This window comes from Schistocerca serialis, chromosome 2 (genome assembly GCF_023864345.2).
Source record: "Schistocerca serialis cubense isolate TAMUIC-IGC-003099 chromosome 2, iqSchSeri2.2, whole genome shotgun sequence".
Lineage (NCBI taxonomy): Eukaryota > Metazoa > Arthropoda > Insecta > Orthoptera > Acrididae > Schistocerca > Schistocerca serialis.
This window is the reverse complement of record NC_064639.1, coordinates 657,559,382-657,586,125: the sequence shown is the minus strand read 5'-3', so window position 1 is coordinate 657,586,125 and position 26,744 is coordinate 657,559,382. Positions and strand designations below refer to the sequence as shown.

The 26,744-nt window shown below is 41.9% G+C and overlaps 1 protein-coding gene across 1 annotated transcript in view; it reads right to left on the bottom strand.

Annotated features, from left to right (window-relative positions):
• LOC126456310 (neuropeptide CCHamide-1 receptor-like) overlaps window positions 1–26,744 on the bottom strand; it is a 68,418-nt gene that overhangs the window by 18,370 nt on the left and 23,304 nt on the right. The window contains exons 2-4 of the mRNA XM_050092061.1: window positions 25,612–25,890; window positions 9,217–9,506; window positions 1,832–2,068 (exon numbers count right to left, since the gene is read on the bottom strand). Of these exons, the coding sequence (XP_049948018.1) occupies window positions 1,832–2,068; window positions 9,217–9,506; window positions 25,612–25,890 (806 nt within the window). The remainder of the gene's footprint in view (window positions 1–1,831; window positions 2,069–9,216; window positions 9,507–25,611; window positions 25,891–26,744) is intronic.

The window sequence follows — 26,744 nt, the reverse complement described above, 5'->3', positions numbered from 1 at the left end:
GGTCGACGGGAACGTGCACCTTCCGCCGACCACTGGCGACAACATCGATGTACTGTGGAGACCTCACGCCCCACGTGTTGAGCAATTCGGTGGTACGTCCACCCGGCCTCCCGCATGCCCACTATACGCCCTCGCTCAAAGTCCGTCAACTGCACATACGGTTCACGTCCACGCTGTCGCGGCATGCTACCAGTGTTAAAGACTGCGATGGAGCTCCGTATGCCACGGCAAACTGGCTGACACTGACGGCGGCGGTGCACAAATGCTGCGCAGCTAACGCCATTCGACGGCCAACACCGCGGTTCCTGGTGTGTCCGCTGTGCCGTGCGTGTGATCATTGCTTGTACAGCCCTCTCGCAGTGTCCGGAGCAAGTATGGTGGGTCTGACACACCGGTGTCAATGTGTTCTTTTTTTCCATTTCCAGGAGTGTATGTTGTAAGAATGGTAAAACCTATTCTACATTACATCTACAGTACTTTATTGATCTGTGTACTAATGTGGATATTATTGCAGGATAAAAGAAACTGTAATTCACACGACAAACGCATTGATGAATATGGAGATTCTTTCTGACCTGTCCAGCACCTTAATTTGTCACTCACTGAGCAGGTCTCAAATGGGATGGGAGGAGGTGTAAGAGGGGCGTTCAGTAAGTAATGCAGCACTTTTTTTTCTCTTCTAGTTTCGGTCGAAAAAATGCAGAATTTTTCAGGGACGTCGTGGAATATTCCCGCTTGAACTTCTGCAGTTTCATGAAGTTTCGAAACATGGCGGCGCTATACGTATCCTTCAAAATGCCGTCTGTAGCGCAGGTGCGTTCCGATCAGCAAGCTGTCTTTGAGTTTCTTTTGGCAGTCAGCCAGTGCATACCAGATTTTCACAGACGCTTGTAGAATGTCTAGGGAAACCTGACATTCAACAAAAGCAGTGTGATTCGTTGGACGAGGCGTCTCTCATAATCGCAACAAGCTCCGCTAAGCTGTCCTACCCCCCGCGTACAGGCCGGCTGCACATGGCTGTGACACTAATTTGATCACAATCAAACACCTCGCTGCCCAACTGGACCCGAGAGGTACGCACAAAACTTCATTGGATTGTTCTTCTTCATCCGCCCTACAGCCTGTTTCTCGCACCTTCCGATTTCCGTCTGTTTTGTCCAATGAAGCAATACATCGACAATGGTACTGTGTGGGCGTACAATCTCTCCCAGTAAGGTGGCGTAAGGCCACCGCATTGAACGGATATTGTGTTGAAAAATACGTTTTGTAGCAAAAATAATGGGAAATAATATGGTGTATTGGAATCCTAGATAAAACCTAACTGCTTTCAGGAAAGAAAGAGATGTGTTCCATTACTTATCAACGCGCCTCGTACTTTTGCTCCAGCCTGCAATCTTCATCACATGACACAGAATTTGGACGTGGAAAGGTGTGGAATTCCTTAAGATGACATGTCACTACGAATATAAGAGTGTATATGTGTCCAGGAGGGTCACGCCTAATAGAGTCGTTGATGATTGACATCATATCCGAAAGTAATGAACGTTAAATAATTTAATGCCCATTGCGTGATAAACATCGGCAGTGTTTCATGGCGTAACACTTTTCGTTTCCCTCGGTGGAATCTCTTGCTAATTTGAAAACATTACTTGGAATGCCTTAGAAGCATCTTTCCTTTAATAATGATACCGGGATCGGAGCACGTTGTGCCTAAGGAAGATTAATCGAAGACGAAAGCATGCTTCCTATCTCAAGCTTGTTTGGTGTGTCCTCGATTATACTAAATATACACGCAACAGAATAGCCAGACGAGGGACCACGAAGACCGTACCTGCGGTGGTAGTAGCCGGAGAGCCCGATGCTCCTGCTGGCGCTTCCCCCACTTGCCGGGGCGCGGCGCCACCGGCACATGAGGTAGCGGCGGAAGTGCTTCCGGAAGGCTCCCGACACGCAGTACAGAGCCACCGGGTTCACGCACGAGTTGGCGAACGACAAGCAGAAGCCCAGGATGCGCAGCGTGTGCCACCAGTCGTTGTACTTTTTGTCCGCGTCCTCCGTCATGTAGAACCTGGAAAGATAGAGCAACTAATGAGTTTCTTCCATAAGGTACCAGTTCCCTTGTAAATTCATGATGTCGGTAGGACTGATGAATGATTTACGGCAACACAATAGTGAATGGTTGCTGTAAATATGTCCTCACTAACTCACACGTATGTTTTTACAAACAATATTCAACGACTGATTTTCCACAATTTTTAAAAACATGCTAAAATCGTGACAACGCGAAAATGTTCGCTGCTTACTTTACATAGTCAACTACTAGTTCTATTCACAAGTTTGAAAAAGAAAGTTTCCGTCCTGAAGCTAAGAACATTTAGCGTAAATCTCTTGTGTATGAATCATCCTTAAATTTTGAAGAACATACCGCTATGTAATATATAAGAAACTATCAGCCTCGATTGCGGTAATGAAACCAACCTTTACCTATTCTTCAGCCCAAGCAATTGAGCCTTATTCAGAAGATAAACCTGATTCTAAAATATGTCTACGAGGGCATGGTCTAGAAATAAAACTGAAACAGCCTGAACAGGGGTAGTCAATTTTAAAGGCTGTTTTAGTTTTATTTCTAGACCATGCCCTCGTAGACATATTATAGAATCAGGTATATCTTCTGAAGAAGGCTGAATTACTTGGGCAGAAACCAAGGTAAAGGTTGGCTTCATTACCGCAATCGAGGCTGATAGTTTCTTACGTATTAGATTATCACGATTGCTGACTGGGCTGATGTTGAAAGTACTAAAATACCGCTATGTAAATGATAAAGCGTTAAAATATCTGTACACTAAGGTAACAAAATTCATGGGGCATCTACTAATATCGTGTCGGACTTCCTTTAGCCCGGAATGGCCGGCCGGAGTGGTCGTGTGGTTCTAGGCGCTACAGTCTGGAGCTAAGGTCGCAGGTTCGAATCCTGCCTCGGACAAGGATGTGTGTGATGTCCTTAGGTTACTTAGGTTTAATTAGTTCTAAGTTCTAGGCGACTGATGACCTCAGAAGTTAAGTCGCATAGTGCTCAGAGCCATTTGAACCATTTAGCCCGGAATAATGCAGAAACTCTACGTTGCATAGTTTCAGCAAGTCCCCCGTAGAAATATGACACGGTGCTTCTAAAGCTGTCTGTAACTGCGAAAGTGTTACCGGTGCAGGATTCTGTGCACGAAGTGACCTCTCGGTGAAATAAAGTTCTACGATATACATGTCAGGCGATTTGGGTGACCAACTTATTCGCTCGAACCATCCAGAATGTTCTTCGAACCACTCGCGATTAATTGTGGCCCGGTGACATGGCGTATTTTCATCCATGCTCTCCAAGTCAACGATCCGATCAGTTGCACCAGCGGACCCAGTTCATTGCATTATGGAGCTACCACCAGCTTGCACAGTGCCATGTTGACAATTTGGTTCTATGGTTTCTTCGGGTCTGAACCACATTCGATGCATACTATCAGCTCTTACCAACTGAAATTGGGACTCATCTCACCAGGCCACGAGTTTTCAGTCATCTAGGATCGAAGCGATGTGTTGACGATCTAGGAGAGGCGCTGCAGTAAAGTTACTTGCGTCGGTAGTTTGCTGCCATATCCCATTCACGTCAAAATTCACCACGCTGCCCTAACGGACATGTTCGGCGTACGGCCCACATTGATTTCAGCAGTTATTTCACGCAATATTCTCGGCACACTCTTGACACTGTTTATATCGGAACATTGAATTCCATAACGATTTCCAATATGGAATGTTCCGTGCGTCTAGCTCCAACTATTGTACCATTCACTGTTGAAAGTCTGTTAACTCCCGTCATGCGGCCACAATCACGTCGGAAATATTTTCAAATAAATCACCTGAGTACAAATGACAGCTCCGCCTATGCACTGTGCCCTTTTATTACTTGTATATGCGATACTACCGCCATCTGTACATATACATATTGCTATCTTACGGATTTTGTCACCTGAGTGTGTATCACATGCACATGAAAAAAGAGCTATCAAGATCCACCACAGGAACATAGAACACCCTCATGGGAAACGGCATTTGCCTGATGTCAGACAGGTGCAGTGGGTGTCGTAGCTAGCGCCACAGAACAATATTTAAACATCAGGTTCGAAATGATGGAAAGGCGCGAGATTTTGTTAAGTGCTTACAACAGATGTAAATCCATGCCAGAACGAAATGTAACTGTTGGTGCTACGCTATGTTTGGCACAACTGCGAACAACCGCGAAGAAAGATTAAACAGAGCATTAGAAATGCAAATGGTGATGTTGCACCATGTTTCGGAAGTCCGTCAACATCGACTACGTTGTGATAGACGTCACAATAATTGAATTATATTGAAAGAGCAGTACCAGATTAGCAAGGAAATCTGAACGCCATAACAAAAAGTTCATGGTAGCCAAAGCACCTGAAGACCTTTGTTGACAACGTTTTATCGTCAGATGATATCGATGTTGAGATAAGGTGCCTGGCCTGCTCTAACGATCAAGGAAAGCTCTCTATAAGCTGTCAGTCGTGGAAACTGGTAATCTGTGGTAAGGTCTTATGGGAACCACAAGGTCCATACGCCCTAATCGAACTTACGGTATGGACAACACAAACACCCAAGCCCGAGGGAGGACTCGAACCTTCGACGCCCAAGACTGCGCGGCTACCCCGTGCGGCGTCAGTCGTGGTAAAGACGTCTAACAGTGACATTTATTGTTCACTAGTCTACATGTCTTCAAGGGTTGGATGGGTTGTACTATTTTAACATGTGATTTTCTTAGCAATGTACACATTCTGTGTATTTTATTTCTTTGTCTAGTTCTTTTTAGTTATGAAGAATCTGATGGCACATTCGGTATGTCAAATGTATATTCTGATTGAACTACTTCTCCTCAGTACATTATCCCAATTAATTAGACTGCACGATATATGATACTGATATTATTTGCAATTTATATATCGAGGTGCCTGGTAATGAGTAGTGGCTGTCGAAACTGCTAGCATTAATAATAGATTTTATGTGACAAGACGTTGGTCGATTTTTTAATAGTTTATTGAGTATGCTGGGTGTCATAGATACGAAAGTATACGATCCAGTCGCTTTAATGTGGCCATCGGCTATGTTCGGCGTCAACGTGCAATAACCACGCGCAGCTAGCGGGCGGCAACGCTATAAGTAGAGGGTATATGAAGACTGTAGAGCAGATGAAGAAAACAATGTAATCGATGTCGTAATGCGGAAATTTATCTACCGTCCGAAATGGCATGATCATTGGCTTTCGGGCCAATAGTGCAAGCATTTCCGAAAAAGCGAAGTTTGTAAACTGTTCGCGCGCCATTGTGGTTAATGAATACTATGCACGGTAAAATGACGCTGTCCAGAACCGGCGCCGAGGCAGCTATGATGCGCCACAGCCCATGACAAGCGTTAGCGAGGGCTGCGAAGATTTCTACGGGTGAACGGGCGTGGACGTGTTGAACAATAGACTGCTCAGATGAGTGAAGAGGCTACCTATACAATGTGATCAAAAGTATCCGGACACCCCCAAAAATATACGCTTTTCATATTGGGTACATTGTGCTGCCACCTACTGCCAGGTACTCCATATCAGCGACCTCAGTAGCTATTAGACATCGTGAGAGAAGAGAATGGGGCGCTTCGCGGAACTCGCGGACTTCGAACGTGTCACTTTTGTCATTCCACACTCCTAAACATCCCTAGGTCCACTGTTTCCGATGTGATAGTGAAGTGGAAACGTGAAGGGACACGTACAGCACAAAAGCGTACTGGTCGACCTCGTCTGTTGACTTACAGAGACCGCCGATAGTTGAAAAGGGTCGTAATGTGTAATAGGCAAACATCTATCCAGACGATCACACAGGAATTCCAAGCTGCATCAGGATCCACTGCAAGTACTGTGACAGTTACGGAGGGGGTCAGAAAACTTTGATTTCATGGTCGAGCGGCTGCTCATTAAGCCACACATCACGACGGTAAATGACAAACGACGCCTCGCTTAGAGTAGGTCTAAGGATCGTTAACACTGTACGATTGAACAGTGGAAAAACATTGTGCAGAGTGACGAATCACGGTACACAATGTGGCGATCAGATGGCAGGGTGTGCGTTTGGCGAATGCTCGGTGAACGTAATCTGCCAGCGTTTGTAGTGCCAATAGTAAAATTCGGAGGCGGTGGTGTTATGGTATGGTCGCGTTTTTCATGGAGCGGGCTTGCACCCCTTGCTGTTTTGCGTGGCACTATCACTCACAGGCCTACATTGATGTTTTAAGCACCTTCTTGCTTCCCACTGTTGAAAAGCAGTTCGGGGATGTCGATTGCGTCTTTCAACACGCTCCAGCACCTGTTCATAATGCACGGCGTGGGGCGGAGTATACACGACAATTACATCTTTGCAACGGACTGGCCTGCAGAGAGTACTGACCTGAATCCGACAGTACACCTTTGGGATGTTTTGGAACGCCGATTTCGTGCCAGGCCGCACCGACTCACATCGATACCTCTCCTCAGTGCAGCATTCCGTGAAGAATGGGCTGCCGTCCAACATCTGACTGAACGTATGCCTCCCAGAGTGAAAGCTGTAATGAAGACGAATGGTGGGCCAACACTATATTGAATTCCAGCATTATCAACGGAGAGTGCCACGAACTTGTAAGTCATTTTCAGCCAGCTGTCCAGATGCTTTTGATCACATAGTGTCTCGTCAACGACCGTTCATCAAACGTTGCTGTGTATGGGCCTCCGTAGCAGGCACCCGGTACATGCACTCATGCTGCCTGCTTTTCGTCACCGACGAAGGCTGGAATTTGCACGCCAATACCCTGTGCACTGCCGACCAAGAATGAGAGTGTCCGCACATTCCAACATTGCAGGAGTCAGACAACTTGCGGGAGATCTGACAGGTTGGCACAACCTTGTTGCGATGATGAGAGACGCCTCGCCCAACGAACCACCTACTTTTGTTGACTGCCAGGTCCCTGTGGACAATCTATAAGCGCCTATGAACATCTGTGGTCCTCCGGTTTTCAGCCAAAAGAAACTCAATGGCAACTCTCTGTTTGGAACGCACCTCCGTTACAGACGGCATTTTGAGGGCTACGTATAGCGCCGCCAACTACCGGAATTTCATGAAACTAATGAAACTATAGCGGCGGCAGCCTTTCGTGATAAATATAACGGTCTCACATGATAGTGATAATAGTAATGTTCTTTTAAGCCTACTTTGGTGTCACTGACTGAAACACAGTCGAACCCTTTTCTTTTTACCGCTCATAAAATGGCGTCTCTCTCTTTCTCTCTCTTCTCTCGTCGCCCTGTCTGTCTCTGTCCCCCCCCCCCCCCCCCCCCCCACACACACACACAAAGACACACAAACACACTGCAGTTAAAATTACGTCTTAAGAACCGCATCGGATATGAAAAGTAGGAAGACAGAACGCGGATGCAGCCCGCGAGACGACATCGCTCGTCCGAATAGTGGCGATGTAACGTATTAAAAGCTACACTACTGGCCATTAAAATTGCTACTCCAAGAAGAAATGCAGATGATAAACGGGTATTCAATGGACAAATATAATAGAACTGACATGTGATTACATTTTCGCGCAATTTGGGCGCATAGATCCTGAGAAATCAGTACCCAGAACAACCACCTCTGGCCGTAATAACGGCCTTGATACGCCTGAGCATTGAGTCAAACAGAGCGTGGATGGAGTGTACAGGTACAGCTGCCCATGCAGCTTCAACAGGATACCACAGTTCATCAAGAGTAGTGACTGGCGCATTGTGACGAGTCAGTTGCTCGGCCACCATTGACCAGATGTTTTCAATTGGTGAGAGGTCTGGAGAACATTTTCTGTATCCAGAAAGGCCCGTACAGGACCTGCAACATGCGGTCGTGCATTATCCTGCGGGAATGAAGGGTTTCGCAGGGATCGAATGAAGGGTACAACCACGGGTCATAACACATCTGAAATGTAACGTCCACTGTTCAAAGTGCAGCATATGCGAACAAGAGGTGAGCGAGACGCGTAACCGATGGCACCCCATACCATCACACCGGATGATACGCGAGTATGGCGATGACGAATACACGCTTCCAATGTGCGTTCACCGCGATGACGCCAAACACGTATGCGACCATCATGATGCTGTAAACAGAACCTCGATTCATCCGAAAAAGTGACGTTTTTCCATTCGTGCACCCTGATTCGTCGTTGAGTAGACCATCGCAGGCGCTCCTGTCAATGAAGCGTCAAGGGTAACCACAGCCATGGTCTCCGAGCTGATAGTGCATGTTGCTACATACGTCGTCGAACTGTTCGTGCAGATGGTTGTTGTCTTGCAAACGTCCCCATCTGTTGACTCAGGGATCGAGACGTGGCTGCACGATCCGTTACAGCCATGCGGATAAGATGCCTGTCATCTCGACTGCTAGTGATACGAGGCCGTTGGGATCCAGCAAGGCGTTCCGTATTACCCTCCTGAACCCACCGATTCCATATTCTGCTAACAGTCATTGGATCTCGAGCAACGCGAGCAGCAATATCGCGATACGATAAACCGCAATCGCGATTGGCTACAATCCGACCTTTATCAATGTCAGAAATGTGACGGTACGCATTTCTCCTCCTTATTCGAGGCATCACAACAACGTTTCACAAGGGAACGCCGGTCAACTCCTGTTTTTATATGAGAAATCGGTTGGAAACTTTCCTCATGTCAGCACGTTGTAGGTGTCGCCACCGGCGCCAACCTTGTGTGAATGCTCTGAAAAGCTAATCATATGCATATCACAGCATCTTCTTCCTGTCGGTTAAATTTCGCGCCTGTAGCACGTCATCTTCGTAGTGTAGCAATTTTAATGGCCAGTAGTCTAAAATGGCTCCGAGCACTATGGGACTCAACATCTGAGGTCATCAGTCCCCTATAACTTAGAACTACTTAAACCTAACTAACCTAAGGACACACATCCATGCCCGAAGCAGGATTTGAACCTGCGACCGTAGCGGTCAGGCTGTTCCAGACTGTAGCGCCTAGAACCGCTCGGCCAACCCGACCGGCGCCAATAGTGTAAATTAGAAGCTGTGTTGCCACCGGAGCTGAGTGGCCCACGGCATAGTCCACCTTCCAACGAAGCCGACGGTACTGACCATATCATGAAGACGTGCAGCGGGAAGAAGCAGACGGCGAAGACGGCGACGAAGGCGAGCACGACCTTGGCGACCTTGCGCCGGGCCCGCACCTGGCGCGCCTGGCTGCAGTGCTGCGGCATGTCGCGCGTCGAGCGCAGCAGGTGGCGCGCCATCAGCGCGTAAAAGACGGCGATCACCGCCAGCGGCAGCACGTAGTAAACCACCATCTTGGCCAGCACCACGACGCGCGCGTACGCCAGGTCAGGGAACGGGTAGCAGATCTCGATGCTCACCTTCGGGTTCACCACCTGCACATAAACGCAAGCGTCGTACGTTGTTACCGGTACATTTTCTGTAGCGAGATTGCGACGTTCTTCCGCTATAGCCAAACTTCACGATCCACTAAAACCATTACTCCAATTTATACCTTGGAAAATGAGCAATATATAATGCATAGTGGACAATGTACGAACTACACTGAAACGGTCCCACATGAATCACCCTTCATTAACACATGAATCACATTATATAATGTCTTGAGGATAAGAATTGTAGGGTCTTACATATATGGGCTGAATATTTTGGACAATAGTTCCTGATGGTAAGTGTCTCATCTTGTTACACTGTCATCAAATGGATGATCAGGGAATTGTCAGATGTCATCTCTACTACCACTGATGCTGTCCGTAGTGCCTATTTTAGCAGACATGATTCAATGCTAACACAAATATGGTCAAAGGAAAAACATGTATTGGTCATCAGTGAGCCGTGCCTGATTAGGGTGGATTGACCACCACAAACAGGAACGACTAACATCTTGGAGAGCCTGTGCCATAATGTGAGAATCGCATAACCTGGCACATCCTACTGGTTACCTCTCTAATAACACAGGACTGGCAAAAACAGACTATCCGTCGTTCTTAAAATACAGGCTGCGGCAGCGTTCATAGTAGGATATTAAAAACACACCATCTGGCAGTAACTGTAATTTATTTATTACCTCTTATGTCAATCAATGAAGGTATGCCATTTACTAATGTGTAATTCATTGTCCATTGCGTGGATTACTTTTTGAATATTACTCCTGTTAAATGATGCCCCATCAGTGAACGCTGTCGAAAGATGCTGCAAGACTTCGTTCTTCTCCAATTAGGTATGGTCGATGTGGATGTGGAACAATTACGGTTTCAACAAGACGGAGCAACCTCGCATACAGCTAGAATTTGCATGGATTTCTTGCAACAGACATTCCCTGGTAGAATAATTTCGCGTTTTGCTGACATTTCCTGGACGCCTCGCTCACCTGACCTTTCATGTGCAGACTGTTTCCTTTCGGGCTACCTGAAGCAAGAAGTGTTCCGAAAACACTGTGCCACCATTCCTGAGTTGAAGGATCGCATCACAACGGCCGTCGGCAATGTCCCAGGGAATACGTTGGGCTGAGCTATGGAAAGCTTCCAACGCCGCCTACATGAATGTGTTGTGTAGAGGGGGCATCATTTGACAGGAGACATATTCAAAAGTAATCCCCGCAATGGAAAATGATTTACACAATTGTAAATGGCATACCTTTTAGTATTAATTGACATAAGAGGTAATAAAGAAATTACAGTTACTGCCTGATGGTGTGTTTTTAATATCCTACTATGAATGCTGCCGCACCCTGTCTAGTGATCTATTCAGTATTGAATTAACAGACGCCAAAAGCGTGCAGGCACTGTGGAATGTGGCTTACGATACCATGATAGTCTTGTATGCAGCTGCACTGTACAGGGTGGTCAGAAACAGCCTGAAAATCTTGTAAGGCTGTTACAAGGTAGGTTGTCCTGAGTGTGAGAAATAATTGTTAAACCGTGCAGCTCCCTGCGTGCGCGAATTAAATCAACCTGCCAGAGACAGTCTCCCCAAACGGCTTCTCCGTTTGGTTTCCTTGAACAGAGCGAACATAGCTTTTGCTCACCTAGCTTATCTTCATCACTTCGATAAACGGCACACTTAAACAGGTAATGAGCATACGAATAAGTGGTAACTCAGGGATCCACAGAAGTCTGTGCATTACCGTATTTTATCGATCTTATGTCTGTGCGTTGCTGTATGTTAGCACGTGCAAGCTTTCCAACTCCACGCACAACGACCTGATTGGCTGAAGTGAATGCTAATGAAATTGGAAGCGGTGCAACGTATCGAACTTTTTTCTGAACAGTTATTTCTCAACACGACCTACCCTGCAACACCCTTACAAGCATTGTAAACTGCTTCTGATCATCCTGTATGTTCTTGTTCCACGTCCCAGTTCCCATAAGAAAGAGCGCCTAATCTGCTAAAACGTGCATATCGCATCCACAATGTCATTTTATGCTCAACATAATGTAGAAGTACGACGTTCGAAACGAAGAGATGGAAGGAAATTGCACCGGCAGACCATCTGTGTCCAATGCAGAGGCTTCATCAGAGAAAAGAGTACTCGAACCAAGTAAATCAAATCGCCACAGTGCACTATCTCTCAGTCGTTTTGCAGTAGTATTGTATCCATATTCATGTTTTGCCTCCGTTACTAAATGTCATGTGATGGTTACTCTCATTTTTTGATTAAGTCTTCTCGTAGTTTCATTACGGTGATGCAATTGCAACTAGTATGAAAATGTTGATATGTCTGAATTTAAATAAAAATACCCCAGTTAATGAACAACAGAATTCCTTCATAGTTGTATTCCCCTTCCTTGGGTCATAAGCCTGACGAGGCCCACCACTATTCAGTCACTTATACCAACCGCCTGATTCCAGAGTAGCACTATACGAACTTCATCTCAGAGTGGCACTTACACCAAATAGTCTCACTTGCTTGATGAACATACATCAATATCTTTCTTTCCCTATAGTTTACGCCCTCAAGTGCTGTCTCTAAATCCCTGATATACTAACGCATGTCCAAGAATTCTGGTCCTTTTATTTAATGTTACACACATATTTCTTTGTTCAGCGATCTGTGAATATCCTCCTCATTCCTGAACTTACTCGTCCGCTTAAGTTTTTGCATACTACCATCTCTCAAAGACTTCCATTCACTTTTCTAGTTTTGCGATAGTAAGTGATTCACATCCAAACAGTGTCGTGCTCGAGACAAACAATCTCAGAAATTTATTCCTCAAATTAAGACTATATTTCGTACTCGTATATTTCTTCTATGGTGGAATCTCCTGTTTTCCTTAGCTGGCCCCTTTACATCCGTCTTCATTCATCCGTCACGCCTCTTTTGCTTTCAAGAGAGAACAATTCCTAAGTTCGACTATTATGACATCGCATACACTGCGACCGTCTTTTACAAAGGCCTCATTTGAAACTGAACAGGATGTCCATAACAGAAAGCTGCAGTGCTGATATCGGCATCTGCTACAATATCCAATCAAATTAACGTGACCTCCTGTCAAAAGCCTGAATAACCAAAGTTTCCAGCGCGAACCACTGCGAGACCTTGAAACACGTATGTAACATAGCAGCGATGGCGAGTCATTGTAGCATCTGTGACCAGAGAGTATGCGCTTGACCGCGCGAGTGTTGCGAGCGGTTCTCAGTCTGTCGGTCAGTCGTTGCGAGTCTGTAGCTCTGTCTAGTTGAGGGCAGTACTCTGTCAGTAGTCGTCGCGTGCAGTACGCTAGTAGTCGTCATGCAGAGCGGTCGGTCAGTGGTAGCAGCCCAGTGGGGTTGCGTGATGTGGTCTGGCGACAACACTGGTCAAGATGCTGAATGAGGTATACTGTTAATTAAGATGATCATCAGATAATGTAAAGTTTAATTATTGTAACTAATTTTCAACAAGTGCCCCCAATAATAACTTTGATTTCAAAAGCAATTTTACATAAAATTTTCATTTTTATTGAAGTAACTATTTCGTTCCACTTCCCCTAAACAAAAGTTTCAGTTTTCAATTAGATTACAAAAGAAAAAAAAAAGGAATATTATTATTTGCAATGCAGTTCCTCCAAGCGGTGCGCAACAACAAGAGCAGAAATTTGACTAGGTGTTGCAATGAGGTAAGAATTTTAATTTTGATTTTTTGCACAGGGCCAAAGACCGATATTTCGGTTTAATTGAATCATTATTATCACTGAGATTTTCTTATCACTGAATGGACCTTTAATTTTTTTATGAAGAACTTATACCTTAGTCAGATTGCGATTCTCACTTTAATTGTCATTAAATTTAATTGCTAGGGAGGTTACGTTTGGCTCCTATTCATTTATTATTTCTGTCTTCAAAATTTCAGTGAACAGGTTACACTTAGCGCAATGTCCATTGGCATTCTTAAATAATATTGTCATTTATTTTTAAATTTTTGTGGGGAGGTTACACTTGGCGACACCCAGTCCAGGATCGTATTTCGTTGAGAGTCTTTTGAGCAACAGTCAGATATCTGCTCTTATTTGCTTAGATATAATTAGGATTTGGCGCTACGCTTTTAATAATATTGTGACTTTCTCTCTACAGGTCAACGGCAATTCGTTGCTCTGTTGTATTTGTGTGTTGTTTTTGCATTTGTGCTTATTGTTTTGTGAATATTTGTGACTGTTGTAAGAATGCCGCGAAAGACTATGAATAGTGTATCGCGAGGTATTGTGAATGAATTTACCGACTTAAACAACGTGACTGATAATAATTTTGACACGCAGAGTAATGATGACAATCCTGCGTTCACTAACAATCAGTGCATTCCAACCACTAATGATGACTTTTGTCTTAATGATGAACAAACGAACTCGGTTATGTCCTCTGTTGATTTCACGACAATTGATGACGCAGAACGCTCTATTGTAATGAGCGCTGCCGAGCTTAACACACCCGATTTGGAAAACCCAAGTAACGCACAGACAAATTTGTCTAATTAAAAAGAACAGGATATACTCAAAGTACGACGGATCTATTTAATTCCGAAATAATGTCTGACAGTGTACATCCGACTGACAAACCTTTTTGTAAATCTCAGAATAACCAAATGGTTACAGTAAGCGAGAGAGTTCCAGATCCACCACTAAACAGCACAGAGAGTATAAACGCTAACTTTGGCTTTGAACAAATTTTGTTAAGATTGCTACAACAACAGAGTGAAGATTTCAAACAACAATTTAGTGAACAGAATGAAAATTTCAGACAACTTAGGGAACAGAACAAACAAGATAATGAAAATCTCAAACAACACTTAAATGAAAAATTAGACGACAATTCCAGACAGCTTAGTGAAGAAATTAGAGCCGTTGCCGCGCAATGTCATGACACTAAGGAGCAGTTGCGCGTGGAAATTGAGGCTTGTTCACGAAAAAATAGCGAAGAAATTAAGTCTGTTGCGCAAGAATTAAGGGAAATGCAAATAGCAGCAACAGAAACACTCAGAGACGAAATTAGCGGAGTCGCTAAACAATGCTCTGAAAAAGCTGCACAATTACGGGACGAGTTTAAAGCAATGACGGTAGAACTTTCGCGCACTATGGACGCAAAGATAGACGCGAAATTCGAACAGCAGAACACTCAGATTAACGAGCGCTTTAATCAGCACATACAGAACAGTGATACGCGTTTCCGCAGATTTATTCAGGATCAAAACAAAGTGAAACGACAAGTAATGGAAACAATCAGAGCACAGAGACAAGAAGACAAACGTAAAATGTTCGCGAAAGCGAAGACGTATGCAGACAATAATATTACTACAGTGTCCGACAAAATTAATGCCATAGAACAGTTGAACGCGGAATTACGGGATGAAATTTCTGATCTTAAATCAAAAACAGATACACACACAGTAAATATTCAAACAGTGACAGACAGATTCGAACAATTAGATCTAACACAGGATTGCGATGTCATCAAAGCTGATGTTAAAAAACTGAGCGAAACTACGCGTAAGTTGCAAAAACAGATTAATGCGTCCGATTCTAAAACCGATGATCAGGCAAAAATACTGACTGAAAAATATGATGAATTAGCCAGTCGTATTGATGCTATTGAAAGTAGTAATGATAATAAATCAGACGATACTGCACCGATTTCATTTAACCAAACACCTGAATTTCAAAATTTACAGCAGACAATTAATGAGATCGATTCATCTAACAACACGTTACGGAGGAAGTTGTCAAGTTTACAACAAGAAGTAACAGAAATGAAAAACACTTCGGTTAATAACATACAGCAGACGCCACGTTGCGAGCATTTGTCAGAGTCACGCAGCGTGTATAATGTGAACAATTTACAGAAGCTACGCAACTTGAAATCCGAAATGACACAGACGAACAGATTCACACACAAACCTGAACGTGTTATCAAACTGAGTGACGAGAACGTAGATTTCGAGCAATTTGCATTTGTAAGAAAATGTAAGGAATTTAATAATGACAGCGTACAGGTACACGATTTGCACTGTATACGACAATTTATCTTTGTACATTCACCGCTATTACCTGTAATGCAGAAGCTAGCTTTGAACCAGATGCGACAATTTATTTTTGTATTTACAACAGCATTGCCTGTAATGAAGAAATTTGAATTAGCACGGATACAACAATTTGCCTTTGAAATTTTACCGCTATTGCCTGTAACACAAAAGCTAAAATTTATTTGCAGTGCGTAAAAGACCTCAGGGGATTCATTACGCTTTAATGAATATGTGCCGTAGCGAGCATAGGGCCCCGAGCTGTAGTAGTGCTATTTCATCTTTAGTTTTCTGCACTGCTGCCTTTTCTTCTACTATCCTTTATATCTATCAAAACTGCTCTTTAACTATTGCTCTATCTAGAATTAAGAAATATTGTACTGAAAACCCGATATGACAAATCTTTTACCGAATGTGACAATTTTCAGCAGGCACTCCCGTAATGACAACTACCGCCGTAACTTTTTTAACAGATAAAATCGTAATCATCAGTATGTACAAAATTTTCGGCAGTCGAAACCACATTTTTGTAACAATAGATGTTTTTCACCACAATAGCATGAAAGTCAACCGCTTAGCATACCTAACCAACAATGCACAAGATCAACCAGGCTTTAATGTTCCGCCGCGTGCACGTATAGTCCCTGATACAACAAATAGTAACGTACGTCAGCAAAGAAATAACTACGTACAGACAACACTCTATTTCAACTCGTATCGCAATACACCGTATAAGAATGACTATCACGACAGACGTAAAAATAATGAGCACAATTCTCGGCGTACATTTAATAACAGTCGATCTTATGAGCAGCAACAACATCAGCAACAACAAATAATCATGAATGAAACAGACAATAGGTGTCATCCATAGCGTAACACGTCAGTAAGAAATAACAAAGCAGTTCATATAGTGGATATGCCACAATATTCTCCCGTAAATAACAGCACGTACGATAGAATTTGACCAGACACAGTACAGATTGCATATTCCAATAACGTAAGCAATAATTTAGGCACGCAGAATCTTGTTCACGAAAATGTTATTAATTTTGACGCCATCCGACACACGTTTGCATTAAAGACAGAATCACGACGTACGTAGACGACATTCTTATTGCAAAAGCTAACTGGTCTGAACACAATCTGATTCTTGAACAACTGTTACAAACTTTTCGTGCACATGGACTTACAGTTAATCTTAGTAAATCGCACTTTGGCAAAACTTCTATAAAATTTCTTGGACACGTGATTTCAGCAGAAGGCATTGCACCTGATCCGGAAAAACTTCAGGCTCTACGTGACATTAGTATTCCTACGACAAAGAAACAACTACGCAGTTTTTTGGGCTTAATTAACTTTTTTCGTAAATTTATTCATTATTCCGCTTTAGACACACCTAGACTATGCCAATTAACAGGTAAAAACACTATTTGGTCTTGGGATAAGCAAGCACATTCTGAATTCATGAACCTGAAGCATGCTTTGTTGAATGCTCCACTTTTATCGCACCCCGATCTTACTAGAAATTTTTCCATTGCCACCGACAGTTCTAACACCGCTTTAGGCGTACATATTTTCCAGGAAATTGAAGAAGATGGTTCAACAGTTATTAAAAACATCGCATTTGCAAGCCGCATTCTGTCACCTGCTGAACGAAATTATTCCGTTACAGAATTGGAAACATTATGTGTTGTATGGGCTTTTACGAGATTTAGGCACTTTCTTTATGGCAGACATACCACCGTCTACACAGACCACAGAGCAATACAATTTTTGCTTTCAGCTAAATTTACTCACGACCGATTAAGCAGATGGAAACTTTATTTACAGGAATTTAATTTTACAATAGTTCACATTCCCGGCACACAAAATGTTATAGCAGACGCACTATCGCGTTCTCTCGGCAACAATCAGCAAGACGTTGCTACCAACTTCTGCAAAACAAATTTCAGTGTCATGTACATTCAGCAAGTTGCATTTGAAAACTTTATTTCATCGTCATTACAGGACATAGCGCAAGAGCAAAATAAGGACAATGTGTGGAAAGAAATTAAACACGTTTGGCAAGATAGGAAAAATGTTACGATTAGAAGCCATTACATTGTACGCAATGACATTCTGTTTCGCCGCTCTCATCCTGACAGCAACAATTGGTTATTATGCATTCCTGACGAACTGGTTAACAAATTAATTTGGTACACTCATTTAAGTTACGCACATTACGGAGCACGAAAATGTTTTCTTATACTGAGACAGAACTCTTATTTTACTAACATGGAGAAACGTATACGACGAGTTTTAGCGTCTTGTAAAATTTGCCAGAAAGCTAAATCAGACACCACTTCACATATTCCTCCATTATATCCCATTATACCTGTTAAATTAAGACACATGGCCGCAGTAGATATTTTTGGTCCGATTCCGAGAACTAACAGAGGTTTTTGCTACATCTTTGTCGCTGTTGAACTCACTTCGAAATTTGTTACTTTCACTCCATTACGTAAAGCTACTGCTAAAACTGTTTCGAAAGCATTTGTAAAACATTTTCTGTTTCATGTAGGGCATGTGATGAAAGTAATTTCTGACAATGGATCTCAATTTCGTAGTAGCGTATGGACACGCATGTTACGAGCTAGAAACATTTCTCCGATTTATATATCCAAGTACCACGCTTCTTCGAACCCCTGTGAAAGATTAATGAAAGAAATTGGTAAGCTGTGCCGAATATACTGCCACAAAGGACATATTGATTGGGATACACACATACTCTCATTCCATGATGTAATTAATTCCATTCCAAATGAATCCACTATGGTATCTCCGTCTATTATACTGAAAAACGTTGAACCACCAAACAAAATTAAAGAATTAGTAAACTTCCCTAAATGTCGTCGACTAAGACACCACGAAATAATTTACATTGCGCTGAACAACATCAAACGTGCCGCAGAGCGCCGGAGAAGACAGCAAAAACAGGTTTGTACACGCCGCGACTTTCACGTTGGACAGAAAATATTAGTACGTACACATTATTTATCCAGTAAATTAAAAGGTAAGTGCAGTAAATTTGAACTTCTATACGCAGGTCCATATCGGATTCGCTGCATCCCTCACCCCAATGTTGTACACGTCGAAACTTTGAGAACTAGAAAATCGAAAGGCAACCACCATATCTCAAACATTAAACCGTTTATTGAATGAAGACACTTTATGATTCAACACACTATGATGTCTTTTATTAATGCAATTATTTCACTTGACTAATTACTGAAGATTATCGCATTTTTTCTTGGCAAGTGCCCGGCAAGGTAAGGTTAGCAGGTCGCTTTTCTTGTCGTTACACATCAGACCGTGCACATTTTCCACTTTTTTTGTGTATATGATTGTACTCCAGTTTTGTTTGTATGCACTGTGAAATAGTTAAGATATAACACACCTGTTGACTTTGACATTTTTTGCCTTATGACATCTCAACATCGTGACTGTTTTACATTTTTTGCTGCTGCATTGTGATATTATCTGTACATTTTGCATCTGAACACTGTCAATGTCTTTGACATATTACGTTTTCTGTCATGTTATGCTGTATGGTTAATCATGTTACCATAAACCAGTCATTATTTAGTGGGTATATGATTTAAATGCAGGACATTAATCTTTGTTCATCAATTTCAGTAAGAAATGGTGCGTGTAAGAAATAAATTCAACAGAAATGGGAATTTCACCTACGGAATAAACGAAAGAAGATGCAATAACTTTATGAGGAAGAGTAAATGGATCAGGATTAACAAGCATTAACAAGAATATACTATACTCATCATAGAATAGCAGCCTTAGCTAATTTTTTCTTTCAGAATACAAGGTGATTGATGCAGGCTGTCAGACTGAACTACACATCTTAGTTTTAGTGATGAAATATGCTAGAGATAAGGAATAGTTGTATAATGAGTAATGAAGTGATTTTTTGCAGATGATAATGAATACTGATGAATAATGATGAAGGATATGGTATTATGAATAATGAAGTTTTTCTTTACAGGTGATGATAATAATGAAGTTATGATAATATGGATAATGAAGTGATTGATAATGAAGTTTTTTCTTTACAGATGAGGATAATGTTGGAGTTTTATATTTATGCTATGTAGTTATTTAAGTATTTGTTGCAGTTTGTTTTGACAGCAGGTGTTATATTGCATAGTAGGATGACGGAAAGTTTTGGAAAGGACAGCTTTGGAACACATTTTATACACATTTCACTACTTGTTAATTCGAAGTTCCCTACTTTTCAGCATAGTGTACGTTTCTTCTTTCAGGTCAATAATCCATTTTGTATTTTTTCCAGGAGATGCTTGTCATGATACTTACTAAAACTGTTACTTATTATACCTGTTCTAGTACTTGCATTTTTATTTTTTTTTTTTTACCCATTTGTGTCTATCATTTATAAATATAATCACATATACTGCCTTGTTACATAACCATGCTACAGCTGACTCATGACGAATGACGTTACCTATCCTCATTTGCAGCAATAGGTCAAAAGCAAAAAGTGTTATGCCTCAGCAATTAATTATCGATCCCAACGCAATGCATTGCTAAAAAAAATGTATTAACAGTCCCAAATAGTGATACCAGTTTGAGAAAATTCTGAATAATACTGATTAGCTCTGAATAGTATGTCACTTGAGTAATGACTTCTTAATGAGACAACAAAAATACACATATATATAAAATAATGCTTAGTAACTGGCTAGTAATTGCCACTGTTATTGTAATGAGACTACTTATAATGCCCATGATTATTAATGCTATGACTATAATTAACTGATTTTTAATAATGACTTCGTAATGATCTGAATAATAATGAATGAGGAACAATGCTTTATACTATTCGATACCTGATGGCCACTGAGTGCCAATAATTAGTGTCACTTAATGAATTGTTATTAATTATGCCATTAATTAGCTCTTGTTTTCAATGTTCATACTTTGTAATTGGAAATGAATGTGACTGTTTAATAATGCTTTGTAATTAGAAGAGGGCTAATGATTCTTACTAGATTGGAATGACACATAATTAATTAACTATGCTATTGTTTCATAATGCTTTGTAATTAGGAAAAAGCTAATGATTATTACTATTGAAATGACAAACGATTAATTAACTATGCCATACTTTGTAACTGGAAAAGAATGCGCTTGTTTCATGATGCTTTGTAATTAGGAGAAGGTTAATGATTAATACTATATTGAAATGACAAATGATTAATTAACTATGCCATACTTTGTAACTGGAAAAGAATGCGCTTGTTTCATGATGCTTTGTAATTAGGAGAAGGTTAATGATTAATACTATATTGGAATGACAAATGATTAATTAACTATGCTATACTTTGTAACTGGAAAAGAATGCGATTATTTAATAATGCTTTGTAACTAGGAAAAGAAAATTACTGATTCTATGTAAAACAATTAATGAACATTTTTCTGTAATACTACATACATGGTACAGAAATGTTCAATAACTGGGCTATGAATGCCGCAAACTACTACTGTAATTGACAATATTATTTGACTTAATGTCCTTCACTTTATGAGCTAACTACCCTGAATTACTGCAATGTCCATTTGTCCTGTTTATCCTAGTGATCATGGAGCACTATCTTTGGTTTTGCACTAATTCTACGTTGATGTGCTGTGTAAGAGCGTGGTGTTGACACGAAATGCTGTCCACCACCGTGAGCGATGAAGACGTTATTATGGTCCCACTGTTTGGTGTACCTAATGTACTGCCAAAATGAAAACATGAAACATTAATACGACAGTTCAGTGTCTTGGCTACGCTGATAAATTCTGAGGGGAAAAGAACTTCAAGTTGTGTCACTTGGTGTTGTACTTCTGTGGAAAGATATGGACTTTCAAAACAGCTGTGTGCAATCTAAAGTGCTACAACCATGATGCAATCCTTCCCTTTCCTATCCTAATTCTTGTCACATAGTGAAAATCATTTTTGCTAACATTATTTATGTTCAGGGCTATACATTTTTTTCAATTCGCTAAACTCCAGTGCGAGTACACCTTTCTCATTTTTCAATATGATGATTTTTTTTTGCTATTATGTTTATTTATTGCCAAAATGCTAAAGACATTTTTTTTATTTGTTCTGAAGTACAGTATATGTGCACTTTTGTCTTTTATATTGTATATCCATTTTATTTTCTGAACTACAGTGCATGTGCACTTCTGTTAGGTGTTAATATGTTTTCTACTGAACTTCAGTGCCTGTACACTTTTCTCATTTTTCAATATGATTTCTACTATTCTGTATATTCAATACTTTAATGCGAATGCACTTATGTCATTTGTTACTAATTGTACATACATTTCATCAATTACTGATATGTTCTCAACTGCAGTGCATGTGCACTCATGTCACTTGTCAACATAATATTTTTTGCTAGTCTGTTTATTTGTTCTGAATATGCTAAAGAATTTTTTTTTCAGTGCTTGTGCACTTTGTTATCTGTCAAATAATTTGTATATACATTTTTCTGATTTGCTACTATGTTTTGTACTCACATTTGTCTTTGTCTGATATATTTTGTACTTAGTGCGTGGGCACATAAAATTTTCATTTAATTGAAGTAACTATTTCGTTCCACTTCCCCTAAACAAAAGTTTCAGTTTTCAATTAGATTACAAAAGAAAAAAAAATGGGAATATTATTATTTGCGATGCAGTTCCTCCAAGCGGTGCGCAACAACAAGAGCAGAAATTTGACTAGGTGTTGCAATGAGGTAAGAATTTAATTTTTGATTTTTGCACAGGGCCAAAGACCGATATTTCGGTTTAATTGAATCATTATTATCACTGAGATTTTCTTATCACAGAATGGACCTTAATTTTTTTATGAAGAACTTATACCTTAGTCAGATTGCGATTCTCACTTTTATTGTCATTAAATTTAATTCTAGGGAGGTTACGTTTGGCTCCTATTCATTTATTATTTCTGTCTTTAAAATTTCCAATGCCTCGCCATCGCTGATATGTTACATACGTGTTTCAACCTGCAGGAAGAGAGCCAATGGGGTTTTAAAGGTACTGGCAGGGATTTGGTGTCATGACGACTCCAGTGCAGTGGGCAGTTGCACTAGGTTTCTCTGCTGAGGATCCACGTGGTCACACAAAGTTTCCATTGGGTTTAAATCCAGGGTGTTTGGTGGCCAGGAAAATACAGGAAACTCATCCTGGTGCTCTTAGAATCACGAAAGTGCATTGCAAACTGTGTGGCACGGTTCATTGCCCTGCTGGTAGATGCCATCGTGCCGAGGAAGAACAAACTACAAGTAGTGGTGCACATGGTCCTTAAGGATAGATGCATAGCTGTGTTGATCCATCATGTCTTCCAGAATGAGGACCTCATCCAGGGAATGGCACGAAAACATTCCCACACCATAACGCTCCCTCCTGCGGCCTGGACCCTTACAGGGTGTATGCTTTCAGACGGTTCACGCACTATACTGCAAATGGTCACTTGTCCAATAGATCATAAACGGTGATTCATCTGAAAAGCCCACCTCTCGTCACTCACTGAGCGTCCAGTTGCGGCATTGGTGTACATATTCCAGGCTTCATCACCGATGAACAGCAGTTAGGTATGGTGTACGAACCAGGCGCCTGCTGCTGTGGCCCATAAGCAGCACCATTCGTTGAACGGTCCTTGACGAGACACTTTTGATAGCCTTTTGGTTGATTTGGGCGGTCAGTTGCTCAAATGTTGCACTTCTATTCGCCAGTACACATCTTCGCCGTCGTTCACACCTGTCATGTGTGGACCGTGAGGCACCACCATTGCCTCGGAGCCGGTTTTGGATAGTGCCATTCTTCCGTGCTCGGTATGCTCTAACCATGGCAGCTTGCCATCAGCTTGTCAGCTTAGCCGTTTCAGTAATGCTTCAACCATTGGCCCGAAAGCCAATGATCATGCCCTTTTGGACTACTGATATGTCTCACAGTTTCCACATTCCGACAAGGAATGTATTTCTTTTTACATCCGCCCCACTCGCTTCGTGTATCCTCCAATGCTAGTGCTACCACATGACGTCAGTGAGTGGTTACTGGACGTTGACGTCGAACATAATTTGTGGTAACATTAATGCGACTGAACTGTGTATTTGCCAGCCACCACAAGACGAAGTCGACCAGTTGCCTCGAGGATTTATTGAAGAATTTACAGAACGTAATTCGGCAGTCGACCCGAGAGCTACGATGATTGATGATTCTTACGTTAGTACCGGCCCCTCTTGGTTGTTGGACAAATTATTCAGAAACGGCGACTGTTGACGCTGATACAGCCATATACGAAGCCATTCTGCCGAAGGTATGGTAACAATAATGTTTTCAACCCCGTGCTGTAGCTGTTGCGTTTTTTGTTTTTTTTATTTTTTTACTTTTTTCCTATAGTTTCGGTCTGCTATGGACCAAGAAGATTTTTATGTCTTCCCCGATTGGGTTTTCCTCTTTTGCCAGTAGATTTTCATTTTGTCTGACTGTGCTTCTTTTGTCTGTTTTGACCATTTGCAGGCAGGACGTGGAACGTCTCTCAAAACTTCTCGATCCTGAAAGTCATCAAATGAAATTTCAGCTTCTTGTAAATCCTTTTTAACTTGGCTTGCCCATTTTGAATACGATTTTGTTTTTGAAATTGATGAATGTATGCGATGAGTAAGTCTTTGCCAATTCATTCTTTCCAGATGACCAAATAACATCATTCTCCGTTCCCTCATGCTGGTAACAATGTCTTCTCTATGTTCGTATAATTCACTGTTGTGTCTCCGGCGGAAATCTCCGTTTTCTTTGATAGGGCTAAGGATTTTCCTCAAAATTTTCCGGTCTTTTATTTCAAGTTTTCGTAGTGGTCCTTTCTTCGTCATGTTTAAACATTCTGATGCATACAAAGCTGACAGTCTAATTACAGTGTTATAATGACAAAGTTTTAGGTTTAAAGACAGACTTTTGCTTTTGTATAAGTCTTTGCACAGATGAAAAGCACCTTCTAGTTTAGAGGACCTACTTTGTATAGTTGCATTTTCTGAACCGTCAGGTGTAATTATTTCTCCAAGATATTTAAATTTCTTCGACTGCTTGATTTTCTCTTGTTGTATTTTAATATGAGAAGGAGCGTGTCTGATGTTTGTGATGAATTCAGTTTTTTTAAATTCCATTTTTAGGCCAATCTTAGCGGCAATTGATTTTAGGCTGGACACTTGAACCTTAGCTTCTTTAATATTATTTGCAATGAGTGCCAGATCATCAGCAAAAGCAAAAATTTCCACTGAGGCCATTTCTTTTGTGTCCGGTTTGAGTCCCATAACCTGGCGGTACGGTTGTTTTCCACTCTCTGACTATCTTTTCCAGGACACAGCTGAAAAGCAATGGAGAGGGCAGGTCACCTTGTCTCGCCCCTGTACAGATTTCAAATGTTTCTGATAGTTCGCCTCTGAACTTGACGTTTGACACTGTGTTATTTAAAGTGGCCCTTATCATATTGTTTTCCTATCTAGACCAAATTTTGCAAGGGTGCTCTTTATTGTTTCTCGATCAATTGAGTCATACGCTTTTCGAAAGTCGACAAAGGTCACAACAAAAGTTTCTGATCTTGATTTGGCGTATGATAGATTTCATGTTATGGATCTGCTCTGCACAGGATGTTGATGTGCTGAAACCAGCTTGATATTCGCCCAATTGTGGCGTTGTGTAGGTATGAGTATGTCTGATCTATCAACCCTTTACCTGCTGGTGCCGAGCATAGTATGCTGCTGCACCATCTGACGGAAAATTGTGCGTCTATATGAATATCTGTCCATAATGATGTCTTAGATGTTTAGAGTTCATTGTTGCCAGTTTCTTTGTATCGTCGTGAGGAGCTGCTGTGCAGGAATTATTGCCAGGACCACCGCTCCCGCGCCGGCACCGCCGCGACTTACCATGTAGTTGATGTGCGTGTTGACGGCGGCGGGCGTGGCGCAGGCGACGGCGAGCAGCCAGATGACGGCGGTGACGAGCAGCGTGGAGCGCAGCCCCTCGGCCCCCGCGCCGCCAGTCCCCCGGCCGGCGGCGCCGCCCAGCCGGTGCAGCGGGTCCACGATGGCGAAGAAGCGGTCCGCGCTCAGCGCCGTCAGCGTGAACACCGACACGCCCACCGACACGTCCTTCGTGAATTCCTGCACCTTGCACACCACCGGCCCGTACGGCCACGACTCGAACTGCAACACAGTCGCACTGCGCCTTTAGCTGAGACCAGTGTAACACACCGACATTCAAATTTCAATCCACACAACACGAATTGCCAAGTGAATCTAAGAAGGTATGGTAAGCGGAAAGACAGATTAAAGGCAACGTGGATATATGAGGGGTATTAATTATGTTCTAATTTGAAAAACTGTGAACTCCGACGGAACAAGCCTCGGAGGGCCCATCAGCAGCGACTGACCGCCGTCCCCTCCTCAGCCAATAGGCGTCGCTGGATGCATTTATGGAGGGGCAAGTGGTCAGCACACCACTCTCCTGACCGTTACCAATTTTCGTGGCTTGAGCCGCTATTTCTCCGGCTAGTATCTCCTCACTGACCTCACAGGGCCTGAGTGCACCCTGCTTGCCAACAGCGCTCGGCACAACCGTACGGTCACCTATCCTAGTGCTATCCAAGCCCGACAACACTTAATTTCGATAATGCTGTAGCGGCACATCGAAAACTAAGTAGTAAATAATTGTTTGTGTGTAGTAGTTTATTTAGGAACTTTAGTACTCTTCAACCGGTGTACTTGGTGTTTTCTGGTGAAATAATTTCAGAAGAAATTTTTGCGAACTCCTTTCAGTTTCGTTACTGTGTCATTAGACGTTTGATTTTCTTTCTGTGTCAGTATTTTGTTATATTCTCATTCGTTGTTGATTAATACTGTCAATAATACTAGTTACTTCCCTTGTAGAGCAAGTTTGTGATTATTGTAGTCAGTTTTTAACATCTTCTCATTGTAGTAGCGGAACTTAGATAAACCTGTTTTCTTGTTTCAATAACTATAAAATTTTACCATAAGTGAGAAGTGTGGGTTTTCCCGTA